This window comes from Antennarius striatus, chromosome 17, assembly GCF_040054535.1.
Source record: "Antennarius striatus isolate MH-2024 chromosome 17, ASM4005453v1, whole genome shotgun sequence".
Taxonomy (NCBI): Eukaryota; Metazoa; Chordata; class Actinopteri; order Lophiiformes; family Antennariidae; genus Antennarius; species Antennarius striatus.
Genome location: NC_090792.1, coordinates 364,086 through 379,026, shown reverse-complemented (window position 1 = coordinate 379,026; position 14,941 = coordinate 364,086). Strand labels below are relative to the sequence as shown.

The window sequence follows — 14,941 nt, the reverse complement described above, 5'->3', positions numbered from 1 at the left end:
GATCATTCTATACTCCAGCCCCCATGGAGACGATTGATCTTTTAATCAATCTGACTGTGAGGACGTGTCTGGAGCTGAATTGATCCTCTAGAGTCTGATTGATTTTATCAATGGAATCGATCAGAAGTTCTGCTGACTCTGTCTTTTTGTCTTTGCAGCGTCACGGCCCCCCCGTCAGGAACACTGGACCCCCCAGCTCTGCCCCCCACTGCTTCCATCCCTGGAACTTCTCCTTCAGTGCCCCTCTCCCTCCCTCCTCCCCGGCCATGTCGCCCCAAACCCCCGTCTCCGGGCTCAAAGTCCCCCCTGCTCCCCTTCCCTCCTCTTCTTCCTCCATCCCTCCCCCCTTCCTGCCCCAACGTCTCCAAAACTCCCCCCCCGCTCTCCTCCTCCGATCCTCCTTCTGTCCCACCCCCTCTCTCCTCCAGCCTCCCCCCCACACATCTCCCTCCTCCACTTTGTCCTACTCCTGTCCCCCCCCCCCAGCTCCCCCCCCAACCAGTTATCTCCACTGAGCCTTCCTCTGTCACCCCTCCTCCTCTGCTCTTATCTCCAACACCATCACCCCCCCCTGCCGTTCCACCAGCCACTCAGACCCCCCCAGTGCTGAGCACCCTCGACCGCCTGGTGGGCAGCGCCTCAGTGTGGCATCCCAAAGGAATCAGCCCCGCCCACACCGCCGGCGTCATGGAGACGGAGACGGCTGGGGTGAGACACACACACACACAGACACCCCGACACACACACACACACACACACACACACACACACACTCACACACTCACACACACACACACACACACACACACACACACACACACACACTGAGTGTACCCCCCCTCACTGAATGAACATCGTGTTCAGGAGCACCGACTGATTTTAGAAGAGTTCCCAAAACAGCCCATTGACACGGGTAACGCAACATTCAGGGGGGGCATGCAGGTTCATGTCTGGGGGGCAAGTAGGTTCATGCCTGGGGGGCATGTAGGTTCATGTCTGGGGGGAAAGTAGGTGCATGTCTGGGGGGCACGCAGGTTCATGCCTGGGGGGCAAGTAGGTTCATGCCTGGGGGGCACGTAGGTTCATGTCTGGGGGGCACGCAGGTTCATGTCTGGGGGGCACGTAGGTTCATGTCTGGGGGGCAAGTAGGTTCATGTCTGGGGGGCACGCAGGTTCATGCCTGGGGGGCAAGTAGGTCATGCCTGGGGGGCACGTAGGTTCATGTCTGGGGGGCACGTAGGTTCATGCCTGGGGGGCAAGTAGGTCATGCCTGGGGGGCAAGTAGGTTCATGCCTGGGGGGCACGTAGGTTCATGTCTGGGGGGCACGCAGGTTCATGTCTGGGGGGCACGTAGGTTGATGTCCACCTGATCAGATGGACTAAAGTCGCTCACCAACAGACTGTTATCAGAGGACAGACTGACAGTAGGACAGTAGGACAGTAGGACAGTAGGACAGTAGGACAGTAGGACAGTAGGAGGTGGAAATACTCGTTTGTTCAGAAGAATGACACTAAAGAATCCTCAATGAAGTGGAAGTCTGCCTGTTAGCATAGCTGCTAGCCTAGCTGTTAGCCTAGCGGTGTGGCCCCGCCCTGCAGAGGAACGACTGGTTTCACCCAGCTGTGCATAAAGACACCAGACAAACCACAACCCCCCCTGAGCAGACGGTCTCGTCCAGCTGTAGAGTCGCTCCCCACTTCATGCAAAGACATGAATTCAGTCGATAATTCGGTAAATGTTTCGTCCTGTGAAAGTAACCCGAGAGGTGTTCATGTGTTGTTTAACATGCTGGGGAAACAGAGACATCATGTCGTAAATCACCTGCTCTGGAGAGACGCTCTGCATTCAACGGAGCCTTCGCATTTGAGTGGTTTGCATGTAAACAGGGTGTGTGCACCGGGCTGAGACTCAGTGAACACTAGTGAGTTTCACAGCTTGAGGTTTTACATTCTGTGAATTCTACATTCTTTAAAACTGGTTTTAGCCGTACCAACGACCCGTTCTGACCTCAGGTTCATTTTGTCAGGCATTCCTGGTTCACAGCACCGAAGAGAAGGGCTTGACGCTGTCAGTACGCCTGCCTGATCAACAGGGGGCGCCGCTCATACACCACCTGATGATCAGACAGTACAAGACATGTATGTATGACACATGTGCTGCTTCATGTTCTGCCTATCAGAGCAGATCTTCATTCATTCCTGAACTGGGGGGGCATGTGTCGTGTCTCAGTCGTCCATCTAGACGGATCCTGTCTGCTCTTTGATGACATCTACAAGCTCATCTCCTTCTACGCTACCAGCAGGTAACACACACACACACACACACACACACACACACACACACACACACACACACACACACACACACAGGGCCCGTTTCACGAAGCAGGTTTAACAAAGCCTGAGTCAACCCAGGGGAAGCTGACCCGAGGTTCAGTGGGTGCGACACAACTCTAATAAGCCATTATCAATGGAGCCCCAATTCACAGTCACCATGACAACGGACAAGAAGTGCACCGCATACTTTACGGGAGTGGAAGTACAGATTTTAATTCATTCACATGAAGACTTTGAGGACTTTTCTGAAGAGCAGCAGCGTTGCAGCTGCAGGAAGAGTGAGGTGGCGTGGGAGGGAGGAGTTTGAATCAGTCCGCGACCTTCATAAAAGAGAAGCACACATGTCAGCAGCTGAGAATGAAGGATAAAAACACATCGTTCACACAGGTCAGACTTCTGCATCATCTCATTCGGGATCCTCCTCATCCTCATTATGTTTGATATAGTACATTAAATATTTAGTGGACGTACGGCTGTTGAGTTGTTTTATTGCTAACATAATGCGAACATAAAACAGTAAATCAGTATTTGCACGTTACAAAAACAATTAACAAGAGGGATATTCAAAGACATGTATATACCTAACGTACGTAAGAACTGGAACCCAGACTGACGTCCAGATATTTTTCAGGGTTTCCTTGATTTTTTATTTTGATTTTTTGTCTTGTCTGCATGTATTCTCACAGTTTAACCCCATAGCAGGGGGGTCAACCTTTTATCAGATCAATGCTTATTTTAGTCTTGCAGCAGAATCTTTTATACATTTGAATGCGTGCATGTGACCGTCACCAGTCCTCTCTGGGAACTAAATTGTCAGTTTTTATTAGAATGTCCTACTGTGAGCCAGAGGGGGGGGTGCTGCACCTCTGTGAGTTAAGGGGGGAGGGGGAGACAGGGAGAGAAAACACAGACAGGGTGGTGGATAGACAGGCAGTGCTGTTGGAGTGAAAAAGGTTTAGACTGTTTTATTTATCTTAGAACTGATGTCTCAACACCAACGTTACAAAACACCAGACTAGTGGAGGTCCTGACAGTATAGGATAGACCACCAGAGGAGACCAGTGTAGGAGGAAGACAGAGGGCATCAGATTGTGATGACTGAAGAGAGACTCATCACGTTCTGATGGACCCAATGGTTCTCAACAACTGGACTCGACAGGAGCTGGTAAACCCTGACCCAACATGCATGTGTGATGAAACCAACACCCAGATAGGCTACCAGAACTCAACAGGGCCATTCTAGCCGAGTACCCCCAACCCCGTCAGCCAGGAGCATCCAGAAGCCATTACCCGCAGAGCCACCGGGGGCACCGAGAACCACGCAGACCCAGGGACCCAAAGGAGGTAACGGCCTCCAACGCCAGAGCACACGAGACAGGCCCAAGGGGCACGGGGCAAGGAGGCCCCCCACAAACCCCCATCTCCATCCGCCATGCCCACATCCCGCCCACCCCCCAACCCCAGGAGACAGGAATGCCCCCCGCAGCCCCAGGGGTCAGCTGCAGTGACTGGGCGACATGTGACCCACCCCCCTACATAGCCCCCCGAGTGTAGGGTCTTGCAACCCCACATGTCCGTCATGCCTCCCGCAAGCACGGGCAGACCAGAGACAGGGGCCACACCAACCCTCCAGATACGGCAGAGATCCCCAGCGGGCTGCCAGCCTCCCCGCGCCGCCGCCCACAGAGGAAAGGCAACCAGAAGCCGCCAGCCCCCGCACACCGCCAGCCGTCCCAGGTAGCCCATGCACCCCATCAGAGGCCCACCGCAGTCAACCCGCCGACAGACGCCCCCCCTGCTGAGCCCCGACCATAGCCCAGGTCCATCGGGAAAGCGATGGCGACGCCATCCCACACCCCAGCGCCCAGCAAAGTAAACCGACCACCGGCCACCAACCGCCGACCCCCGGCCAACAGCGGGGGCAAGGCACATGCCACAAAGCCGACCCAACGTGCCCCCCCCCCCGATAGGCCGGCAGGTGAGCCGTACAGCACCCACAGGTAAATGGGAGGCAGGGTCCGCGGGGGAGGAGCCAAGCCACCCAGCAACCATTCCGCCCCCAAGCGACGACTCCATACCACCCGACTACCCCAGCACCCCCGACCTATGCCCCCGCAGCCCCACCCCCAGGCCAGGCCAGACAGTCCACACACCGCCCCATTCCCACATCAGCGTCTCAGTGCCACACCCCCGGTCACCATCGCCACGCGGCGAATCAACGGCCACGACCGACAACCGGCAGCCATCAATAACCATCCACCGCCGTAAAACGCCCCCAACCAAGCCCAACCCCCCAGCAGCCCAAGCCGAGCCGCAGGCCCAGGTCAAGCAGCCCCCCCCAGCCATGGGCCCCAGAGGGCCGCGCCCCACCACAAGCGCCATGTTGTGTGGAGTCACCGCTACCCTCCCTATACTTCCTCGATCCCTGACGAGGAAGCGCCCCCCCGACCCTGTGCTCCTGGGCTGCCCTGTGTGGGACGGGGTGCCTGCTTTAGTTCCTACATCAACAGCTGTGGCATTGTGCTGCTTAGAACTGCTTCAAGGCAAACCGGGTTTAAGTTTCTGTCTGATTTAGTCACGTGACACACGTGTTGTTCCCCTCTAGTAGTGGCAACAGCATGAAGAACACGCTTACGTCACGGGTCGTCTCAGGGGTCATCCTGAGGTGACGTGGGCACTGGAAACAGGCTTTCAGGAGGCTCATGGTCATCTCCATCCGGCCTCTTGACCCACAGTGAGCCTGGTTGGAGTTCTGTGGGGGGGGGGGGGGGGGGTCTGGTTCAGGGTCAGGGTTCAGCAGCCTCGGTTGCTATCGGTAACCCCTGTCCCTCAGATAAAAGCCATCAAAGTCTCCTGTGATGTATAGTGGATACGTTAGATTAAAGGACAGACCAGCGAGTTATCGCAAACCTGTACGCTACATACTACTATTACTGAGTACTACTGCTACTGACAACTGCTACTATTGGATACTACAACTGGATACTACTACTACTACTACTGGCTACTGACCACATTACCATCTGCTGCTCCAGTAAGACTCATCGTACATCCGTGAGTCAGGAAACGACCCAGAACACTTTGCTTCCACGTCAGAAATGTAGTCTGCAGCATCACACGTGATGTGGACACGTGTTAGTTTATCGGTGATGCAGTCTTTAACATGTTGAAACAATCAATCTACATGTACCTGCACATTTATGCTGTGAATGGACTTCCTGTTCACATCATCAGCTCATTCTGTGAGGGAGCTTTGATGGGAATGTTTGTCCATCTGTGCACGTTACAAAAACAATTAACAAGAGGGATATTCAAAGACATGTATATACCTAACGTACGTAAGAACTGGAACCCAGTTCTTACGTACATCAACAATGTACGTAAGAACTGTCCTTTTTGGTTGGGGAGGGATGTGGGATGTGGCATCAACAATTGCAACTCCACTTCATCGCAGAGTTTTGGTAGGCAGTCATGTGATACCATATACACATTCTATTGGCTGACAGCGTCCGGAAGTGTTCTACGTTCCGTGAGTGTCAGACTTCCGTGAGACACAAAAGTGTTTTAAACAGTCTACCAGAGTGTTTAAAGGTAATACAGATAGAAGTTGGTTTAATATCAGGATGGGGAGGGTTTAACTAAACCTGCTTTGTGAAACGGACCCACAGTCTACAGGTGTACAGTTTGTATGTCTGATGTATACGTGTTCAGTAAAAAGTTCATACATGCAAATGTAAAATCAGGCATTAATGAACCAACGTATCTGTGGGCTAAATGTACATTTACACATGTATTCACACATTGAGTACATGACACACAATACACACACACACACACACACACACACACACACACACACACACACACACACACACACACACACACACACACGCACACACACACACACACGCACAGTTGTTTCATGTTGCATCATTATAAGTCCCTACTTTTATATAATTGCATCAACCAATCAGGGACATCCTGACCATCACACTGAAGCTGCCCCGGGCTATTGCCATGGCAACCAAGAGAGAGGAGCTGGAGGCCATCTCTATGATGGGTGCAGGTATATAACACTACATCATTAACACAGTGATCACAATCGCTGTAACAAACTGCAAAAAAAATTAAAAAGGAAAGCGTAAAAGATCAGCCTACCCCCTAGCTGTCGTCAAACCTGATTAACTGATATTGATCGTCATTTAAGCCACTGCATTAACGTTTGGTCTGCTGGATGTAAAAGTTCCAAACCTTTTAGGTTTTATATTTATTCAGTTTGTTGTTATATCGCAAAATTTCATTTTTGCAGGCAGTTCCCGGAAAGCATTAACTACGAGGAACGAGGGATCACTGTATTCATTAAAGTTTATATGAATGTCTTCATAAAGAGAAATAGCTCTATATATTTACACTCACCAGAAGTAGTTTCACAATTCAGTGTAAATCTGTGAAGGTATATAATGGAGCAAAATGAATGATTCTTAGCTGGAAACATGAGTGAACACGTCTGAGTCAGCTTCTGTTTAAGACGAGTGAGCAGCGAAGCAGGAGAACAGAATCATTTCATAGAAGCTGAAAAAGCACCTGGAAGGAAAAGGTAGAGCCTGTCACCATGAAAAGCACACACTGGTGCATTAATGTGAAAGCCAATGAGAAGGGTTGTTGGTGCAACAGTTCTATGTGATGTCTGTGCTAATAATACTTCATCAAACTAAGGGAAGTTAACTAGTAATGAATTAGTGATGAATATGTGCAAAAAAACAGTTTTAACACGGACCACATTTGTTGTAGATTTCTGGACGTCTGACCTGAACAGGACAAACAAACAGGACCTGGACCTGGACCTGCACCAGAACCAGCAGACCAGCAGACTCTACCTGTATGTCAACCCAGTCACTGTGGAGAGGAGCCCCAGCAAAGACCCGGGTCCGTTCTCCGTCTCTAACACCGAGAACACGACCCACGGAAACATCAGCTCCTCTCTGCAGAACGGACAACCCCAACAGAAAGTCAGCCCAGAGGTCAAAGGTCTGAACAAAACCACATCCCACCGAGAAATCAAATACAAGCGCCCCCCACCAAGACCGCCCAGCCTCAGCTCGGGGTCTGGAATGGGCCTCCTGTTCTCCTCCAGCCCCCCGGCTCACACTTCACCTCCTGCAGCTGCTAAGAAAAGAGAGGAAGGAAAGGGAAGAGGAGGGGAGAGGGAAGACAGGAAGTCACCGTCAGCATCACCTCATCCGGCCAGGCCCCCGGTGCCCCAGCAGAGCCGAGCTGCCCCCCCCCTGCCTCCTGCTCCTCTCTGTCGCACCTCCTCCAGGAAAAGCACCGCTGGAGATGTGGGAGAGGGGAGGGGGAGAGAGAAGGGACAAAATCCAAAGGAGGCTGAGAGAGAGGGATCAGGAGAGAGACGGGACCAACCAGAGAGGAGGTCAGGGCTGACGAGGGAGGGGGCGCAGCAAAAGAACAACAGCGAGTGTCGAGATGGGGGGATTCAAAAAGAGAGAGATGAAAAGCAGGAGAAAGACGTGGATAAAGATAATAAACAGAGACCCAGCCCCCAGTGCCCCCCAGCGAGGAAACCATCTCGACCAGTTCCTCCCCCAAGACGCAAACCAAGTGCAGCAGAATCACCTGTGTGCCAGAACCAGGCTGGAGGAGGATTAGCCAATCACAGTGTTGGGGTGAGAGTTGCCCCTCCCTCCCCTGCACGGCGGCCAGATGTGTCCCTGTACTCACCACAGGGGGGCGCTGTGACGGGAACTGACCCTGACTCCTGCTCTACCAGCAGCGCAGAGGAAGAAGGAGAGCCGGGCCAAGACCAGGAGCAAAACCTCAAGTAGGTTGTGATTGGCTGGTTGTGATTGGCTGGTTGTGATTGGCTGGTTGTGATTGGCTGGTTGTGATTGGCTGGTTGTGATTGGCTGGTTGTGATTGGCTGGTTGTGATTGGCTGGTTGTGAGTTGCTGGTGAACGGATTCCGTTAACCCATTACTGCTTGGTGTGCATGCAAAAATGAAGGATCCAGGAGTTTGTATAATTTCTTTTAAGATTTCTAACATTATTGGTAAATTTCTTGAGGAAAACACTTATAAGAAAAAATCAAGATGCAAAAAATAGATATATGATGTTAGTGGTGTTAATATCTGTGTGTGTCGTGTGGTGCACATCCAGATTATAATTCGGATGAATGTGTTTGTAGTGGGTGATTATTTTGTCAGTGCTTTATGGTGAGAGACAGATGGTTTTAGGATTGGTCATCCCTGCCAGAGGGAGGCGCTCTACTGGGTGCCGTTCTAGTTAGAACCCAACACACCAATGGAAACATCAGGCTGTTTGTTCATGAATAACACACTCTGTCAGAGCCGTACAGTCCATACATCACACCGCTGGTAAAGAAACCACTGATCAATATCGTAATACCTCATTATCCTGGTTCTCAGCAGTCGTCCTGCAGACACCCGCAGCCCCAAAGTGACAGTACGGAGAACCCCCACCACTGTCATGTTGGACCGAGCCCGCCATCGCCTGTCGACCGTCCTCACCGGCCTCATCAGCCACGACCGCCGCCTCACGCAGCGCATCGTGGAGCTGGCCAGGGACCCCCTGAGCTACTTTGGTAACCTGGTGAGTTCAGTGAGACAGATCCAGACCTGTTTACTACCTGTTTACTACTGACCTGTTTACTACAGGTCAGACCTGTTTACTACCTGTTTATTACTGACCTGTTTACTACAGGTCAGACCTGTTTACTACAGGTCAGACCTGCTTACTACCTGTTTATTACTAACATGTTTACTACAGGTCAGACCTGTTTACTACCTGTTTATTACTAACATGTTTACTACAGGTCATTTTCTGCTGCTTTATCCGCTGTAGCGGGTCACGGGGAGCTGGAGCCTATCTCAGCTGGCGTAGGGCGTGAGGCGGGGGACACTCGTGCCCGGAGTGTCACCCTAACCCAAGCCCTAACCCTAATAAACTTCCTGTTTATTACTGACCTGTTTACTACAGGTCAGACTTGTTTATTACTAACCTGTTTACTACAGGTCAGACTTGTTTATTACTGACCTGTTTACTACAGTCAGACTTGTTTATTACTGACCTGTTTACTACAGGTCAGACTTGTTTATTACTGACCTGTTTACTACAGGTCAGACCTGTTTACTACAGGTCAGACCTGTTTATTACTGACCTGTTTACTACAGGTCAGACCTGTTTATTACTGACCTGTTTACTACAGGTCACCAACACCAGCAGCAGGTTATGTAAGGTGACAGCATCAACACCTACACTGAGTTTGGGTTTCATATTTCTGATTCAGGTTAAGGAGCACCGATCATTCACTCTGGAATCCATGTCGAAGCACTCGTCCTCCACTGAGCTGCTGCAGGAGATCAGACAGATGATGACCCAACTGAAGAGTTACCTTCTGCAGAGTACAGAGCTGCAAAGCATGCTGGAACCACAGCATCTGTATGCACAAGACAAACTGGGTACCACTGAACCACGTTCACCTTTTAAATTTTCAGAACAGGAAAGCAAAACAAGTAAAGTTTGTGTGTTTCCAATGCTCGTCAATAACTGATCAGTTTTTATTGTGTGTATAGTCCAATAAATCCTACAGATCTGCTGCAGTTTTAAGGTTTTTATTACCTTGAGCGTGATCAAAGCTGTAGACATTAGAGAACACAACGGGTGTTTCGTGTGTGTGTGTCCTTGCAGAGAGCATTGCAGAAGCTGCTCTGTGTAAAAGTGTGTTGAAGCCCCTGAGAGAGGCCGTCTACCAGAGACTGGAGAAACTTCACACCGATGACAACAGCCTGAAACAGCTGGCCCAGAACCAGGTAGAGATGGACGATAGTTAGACCGTCTGTCACCATACTGTCTGCACGATGAAGGTGTGTCACTGTGTTCAGTGTGAGCAGCGTGAGCTGTGATGGTGATGTGTTGTGTGTCAGTCTGTTGTCCTGGGCAGCACCACCACGGCTTTAGGAATCACTACTGCTGTCCCCGAGGCCTCGGCGATGGAGAAGATCAGCATCAAACTGAACAACCTCCATCTGGAGTATTCTCCACAGAGGAAGATAGAGATGCTGCTGAAGGCCTGCAAGATCATCTACGACTCCATGTCCGTCAGCAGCCCTGGTCAGAACTTCAACATCGAACCCACAACCTGTAGTCTGACTGTTCTGTATGTTCACACCACAAAGTAAAATCAGAACTTTCAAAATAATCACGAGGCGTGTTTGTTTCCAACACGTGTTACATGAGGCTGTTCAGAGAACTGCATGAGGAGTTTATTCAAGACAACAGATGGTCAAAATCAACTAATTACAATCACTGGCAGAGAGAGCGTTTAGTTGAAGTTATACACATGATGGACGGACGGACGGACCTCTATAACAATAATCAACTTTGGCTATAATATTCAGGGCTGTAGCAGCTCATTGGTCGAGTACGTCATCCAATGATTGTAGGATCGGCGGCTCAACGACATAAATTTGAACAGTGTACAGTCTGTTCAGATTTAACCCTAACCCTAGCCCTAACCCCTAACCCCTAACCCCTAACTCCAAACCCTAACCCTAACCCTAGCCCCTAACCCTAACCCTAGCCCCTAACCCTAGCCCTAACCCCTAACTCCAAACCCTAACCCTAACCCTAGCCCCTAACCCTAGCCCTAGCCCTAACCCTAGCCCCTAACCCTAGTCCCTAACCCTAACCCTAGCCCCTAACCCTAGCCCTAACCCTAGCCCCTAACCCTAGCCCCTAACCCTAGCCCCTAACCCTAGCCCCTACCCCTAGGCCCTAACCCTAGCCCTAACCCGAGACCCTAACCCTAACCCGAGCCCCTAACCCTAGCCCCTAACCCTAGCCCCTAACCCTAGCCCCTAACCCAGCCCTAACCCGAGCCCCTAACCCTAGCCCCTAACCCTAGTCCCTAACCCTAGCCCCTAACCCTAGCCCCAACCCTAGCCCCTAACCCTAGCCCCTAACCCTAGCCCCTAACCCTAGCCCCTAACCCTAGCCCCAACCCTAACCCTAGCCCCTAACCCTAGCCCCTAACCCTAGCCCCTAACCCTAGCCCCAACCCTAGCCCCTAACCCTAGCCCTAACCCGAGCCCCTAACCCTAGCCCTAACCCTATCCCAGTCTGCCACCACAAACCCAACCTGAACCCAGATCCCTCGTGTGTGTTCATGTTTTCATGTTTGTTCTGTCAAAATATTTTTTAGGGCGGGCCCATGGCGCTGATGACTTCCTGCCGGTTGTGATGTACGTTCTGGCGAGATGCAACCTGTCCAACCTGCAGCTGGATGTAGAGTACATGATGGAGTTAATGGACCCGTCGTTGGCTCTGGGGGAAGGTACACACACCTACAGGACAGGAGGTATCCACCCATGTGTCAGTCTGTTTAACGTGTGTGTGTGTGTGTGTGTGTGTGTGTGTGTGTGTTTGTGTATGTGTGTGTGTGTGTGTGTGTGTGTGTGTGTTTGTGTGTGTGTGTGTGTGTGTGTGTGTGTGTGTGTGTATGTGTGTGTTTGTGTGTGTGTGTGTGTGTGTGTGGAGGCTCCTACTATCTGACCACCACCTATGGAGCTGTGGAGCACATTAAGACCTTTGACCAGCAGAGGGCAGCGACGCGTCAACTCAGCAGAGAGGTTCAAGACTCCATCCACCGCTGGGAGAGAAGAAGAACCCTCAACCAGGAGAGGATGGACCAGCAGTCTGTACGGGTACGGGTACACGCACGCACACACACGCACACACACACAGCTCTGTGTCCATAACTGTGTGTGTGTGTGTGTGTGTTGCAGGACTTCCTAACAGTGTGTTGTCCTGATGTTGGAACCAACCCCAGGACTCTGGGGGTCCCCCCCACCATGACGATCCAGCAGCTATCAGAACAGTGTGCTGCTCGCTTTGAGAGAGGTAACGCTCCAGTCCAGGTCAAAGGTCACAGGGTCGTTGGGTTCAGTGACATCAGTCCATCAGGATCACTGTTCAGTGGTTTATTTATGCAGCAGCATAGCGGTTAGTGGACATAGGACACCTGACATAGGGTGACATATGTTATGACCTCAGCGTGACGTCATGCCCCCTCGTGTCTCTCCCACAGACTCCTACATGCTCAGCGTGTACATAGACGGGGTCCACCGGCCCCTGGCCCCCACAGAGCTCGCTGTCAGCGTGAAGAACAGCTGCCGGCCCGGAAACTACAGCTTTGTGTTTCACCCCATCGACCAACCTGTCCCCCAGCGCAGTCGCACCTGCCCCACAGACCCCCCCCCAGGTCTGCCGGGAGAAGTCCTTCTTCCGGATGAGGTACCAGCTGATGAGGCCCTGGAGCCAGAGACGGAGGAGGATAGTCTGATTAGCTTGTAACGCCACAGCCTCGCAGAGGCAGAGACTGTATAGCCAATGGAGCAGCAGCACTGTGATGGATGTGATGGATGTGATGGATGTGATGGAGCTCCATCACATCCAGGAAACAAGGGAGGATAATGAAGGAGAGTCTTTGCATCTCAGGCATCTGATTAGATTGATCTATTGATTGATAATTACAAGAAGTGTATGTGATGAAACATACACCGTAATCTGAATCCTGTGTTTGTCTTTAGTTATGTATGAGCTTGAGTTCATGACTGGTCACCTCCCACCAAAGGGTGTGACTGGGTACCAGTACCAGTGCTACTACCCTTAAAGTAATGTTGGTACTACTAGAGTACCTCAAGCTTTTTTTTGTCTCCTTACAGTTTTCAAGAGCCAGATGGTTCAGTTCAGGGAATTGATTATACAAACTGAGCAATTTATGTTAATTAGTTAAACTGAGGTGGGCGTGGATCAAACCAAAAGAGATGCCAAAGACAAAAAAGAAAAATAAGCACAAATCAGACACTCGGATAACGAAAAAGACCTAAAAACACGAGAGAGGCTGCAAAAGGACTCCTGGAAGACACTTTTGCAAAAAGAAGGGAATAAAGGCCAATAAGACACACACACACGACAAACTAATCAGCAATCTCAGGTAAAAAGGAAAGTCAAGCAGTGTAAAGTAGAAGAATGGCCGGGAAATAGAGCAGAGAACAAGAAATCACAAGTCAACTTCTGATTGTTCCACATTATATCACTGCTGTGGAACATGGTAGACGTGCGATATGGCCAAACACTTGTTTTGACCACAAGCAATGGAAACCACACCAACAGCCACTTTATTCAGATCTGGACACCAGAGGAATCAAATGCATGAATCTGTTACAGGTCCAGGTATTGGATCCCGTAGACAGATAAAAGATTCTGTAAAGTGAAGAAATAATGAGGACAGGCAACCTTGAATACCGTCAGCTCAGCTTCTCTCATCAGAATGAGGAAGTAGCAAAAGTCCGTTAATAAGACGGTACACAACTGGACACCAACGAACATCCTGCCCCCTGCTGGCAGCACTGAGGTGCTGTAGAAGCCCATTAAACAAACAAAATTATACTTACATTGTACTTTTGTTTTTCTAGATAGACAATAAACGATTAAAATATAATTACAAAAATTACCAAAATAAAAACATTCATCACATAACATCAAATGTGACCATACATTTTGTGTGTGTCACATATCGTTTGATTGGAGACGTGTCGGTAGTACCTGTTGTTTGATTACTGTGGTTGATCATTAAAGGTATTGATTACTGATGCTCAGCAACAACACTGAAATACAAAATGAGACAAAGAGACAAAAAACGGCTTGTGAAACGATGCATTGGGTCTGGAACCCTGGGAGAATGTAAAAGACATGTAATTGTAACATATATAATCATTTATTTAGTTTATACCCTATAAGACTTCATGTTATTCCCTCCGGTGCTCAAGAGTCAAGCGTTTCATTCATTCATTCATTTATTTGTCTTCTTGAAGACAATTGCAATCACCTGGTCTGCAGGTGCTTATCCCAATCCAGGTCACATGTTACTGTCCAGCCTATCTCAGTTGACTATAGGTGAGAGGCAAGGTACACCCTTGACAAGTCGCCAGTTCATCGCAGGGACACACAGAAAGACAGACATCCACTCAGGCTTCACCTATGGATGATTTTATAGTGACCAGTATGTTGCATGTTTGTAGGGGTGGGACAACCATGTCCCCCCCCCCCCCCCCCACGGACACGGGGAGAACATACAAACCACACAGAAAGCTCCCAGGTGGAAATGAACCAAGGACCTTCTTGCTGTGAGGCAGCAGCACCCCCCACTGAGCCACCGCGCCTTCAGGTGTTTCAGACTATTAGAAGCTCATGACTTGTTTTCAGGATTGAATTAACAGGAAGAAACTGTAATTAATAAAAGTTGTTGAAACATTTGTTCAAATATGTTGGAAATTGTTTCAGGATTTCTTCTTCAGTGCAGAAACAAACGGACCAAAGCTTTCATTTCCGTTACAAATCCAGTAAATTTCGAGAGTTTTCATTCTTCATGTGTGTTTTTGAACAGTCATACTGACTGCACTGTAAATAAACTGGTTTTCACAATGTGATAATTCTGTTTCTATTCAAACTAACGTTTCTGAATGAAGAGCTGTGCTCAGGACAGTTTGGTCACACATCTCAAATA

At 50.0% G+C, this 14,941-nt stretch overlaps 1 protein-coding gene across 1 annotated transcript; it reads left to right on the top strand.

Moving 5' to 3' along the window:
• Positions 1-498: 498 nt before the first annotated feature.
• rin3 (Ras and Rab interactor 3) lies at positions 499-14,861 on the top strand (the record flags this gene model as incomplete). The annotated part of the gene is made up of 13 exons (XM_068338576.1): positions 499-708; positions 2,028-2,139; positions 2,231-2,303; positions 6,312-6,403; positions 7,129-8,176; positions 8,781-8,964; positions 9,662-9,833; positions 10,063-10,184; positions 10,299-10,485; positions 11,576-11,707; positions 11,911-12,077; positions 12,159-12,273; positions 12,461-14,861. Coding segments are annotated over 13 exons (2,880 nt in total), but the record flags the coding sequence as incomplete, so codon positions are not given.
• Between the last annotated feature and the right edge of the window lie 80 nt (positions 14,862-14,941).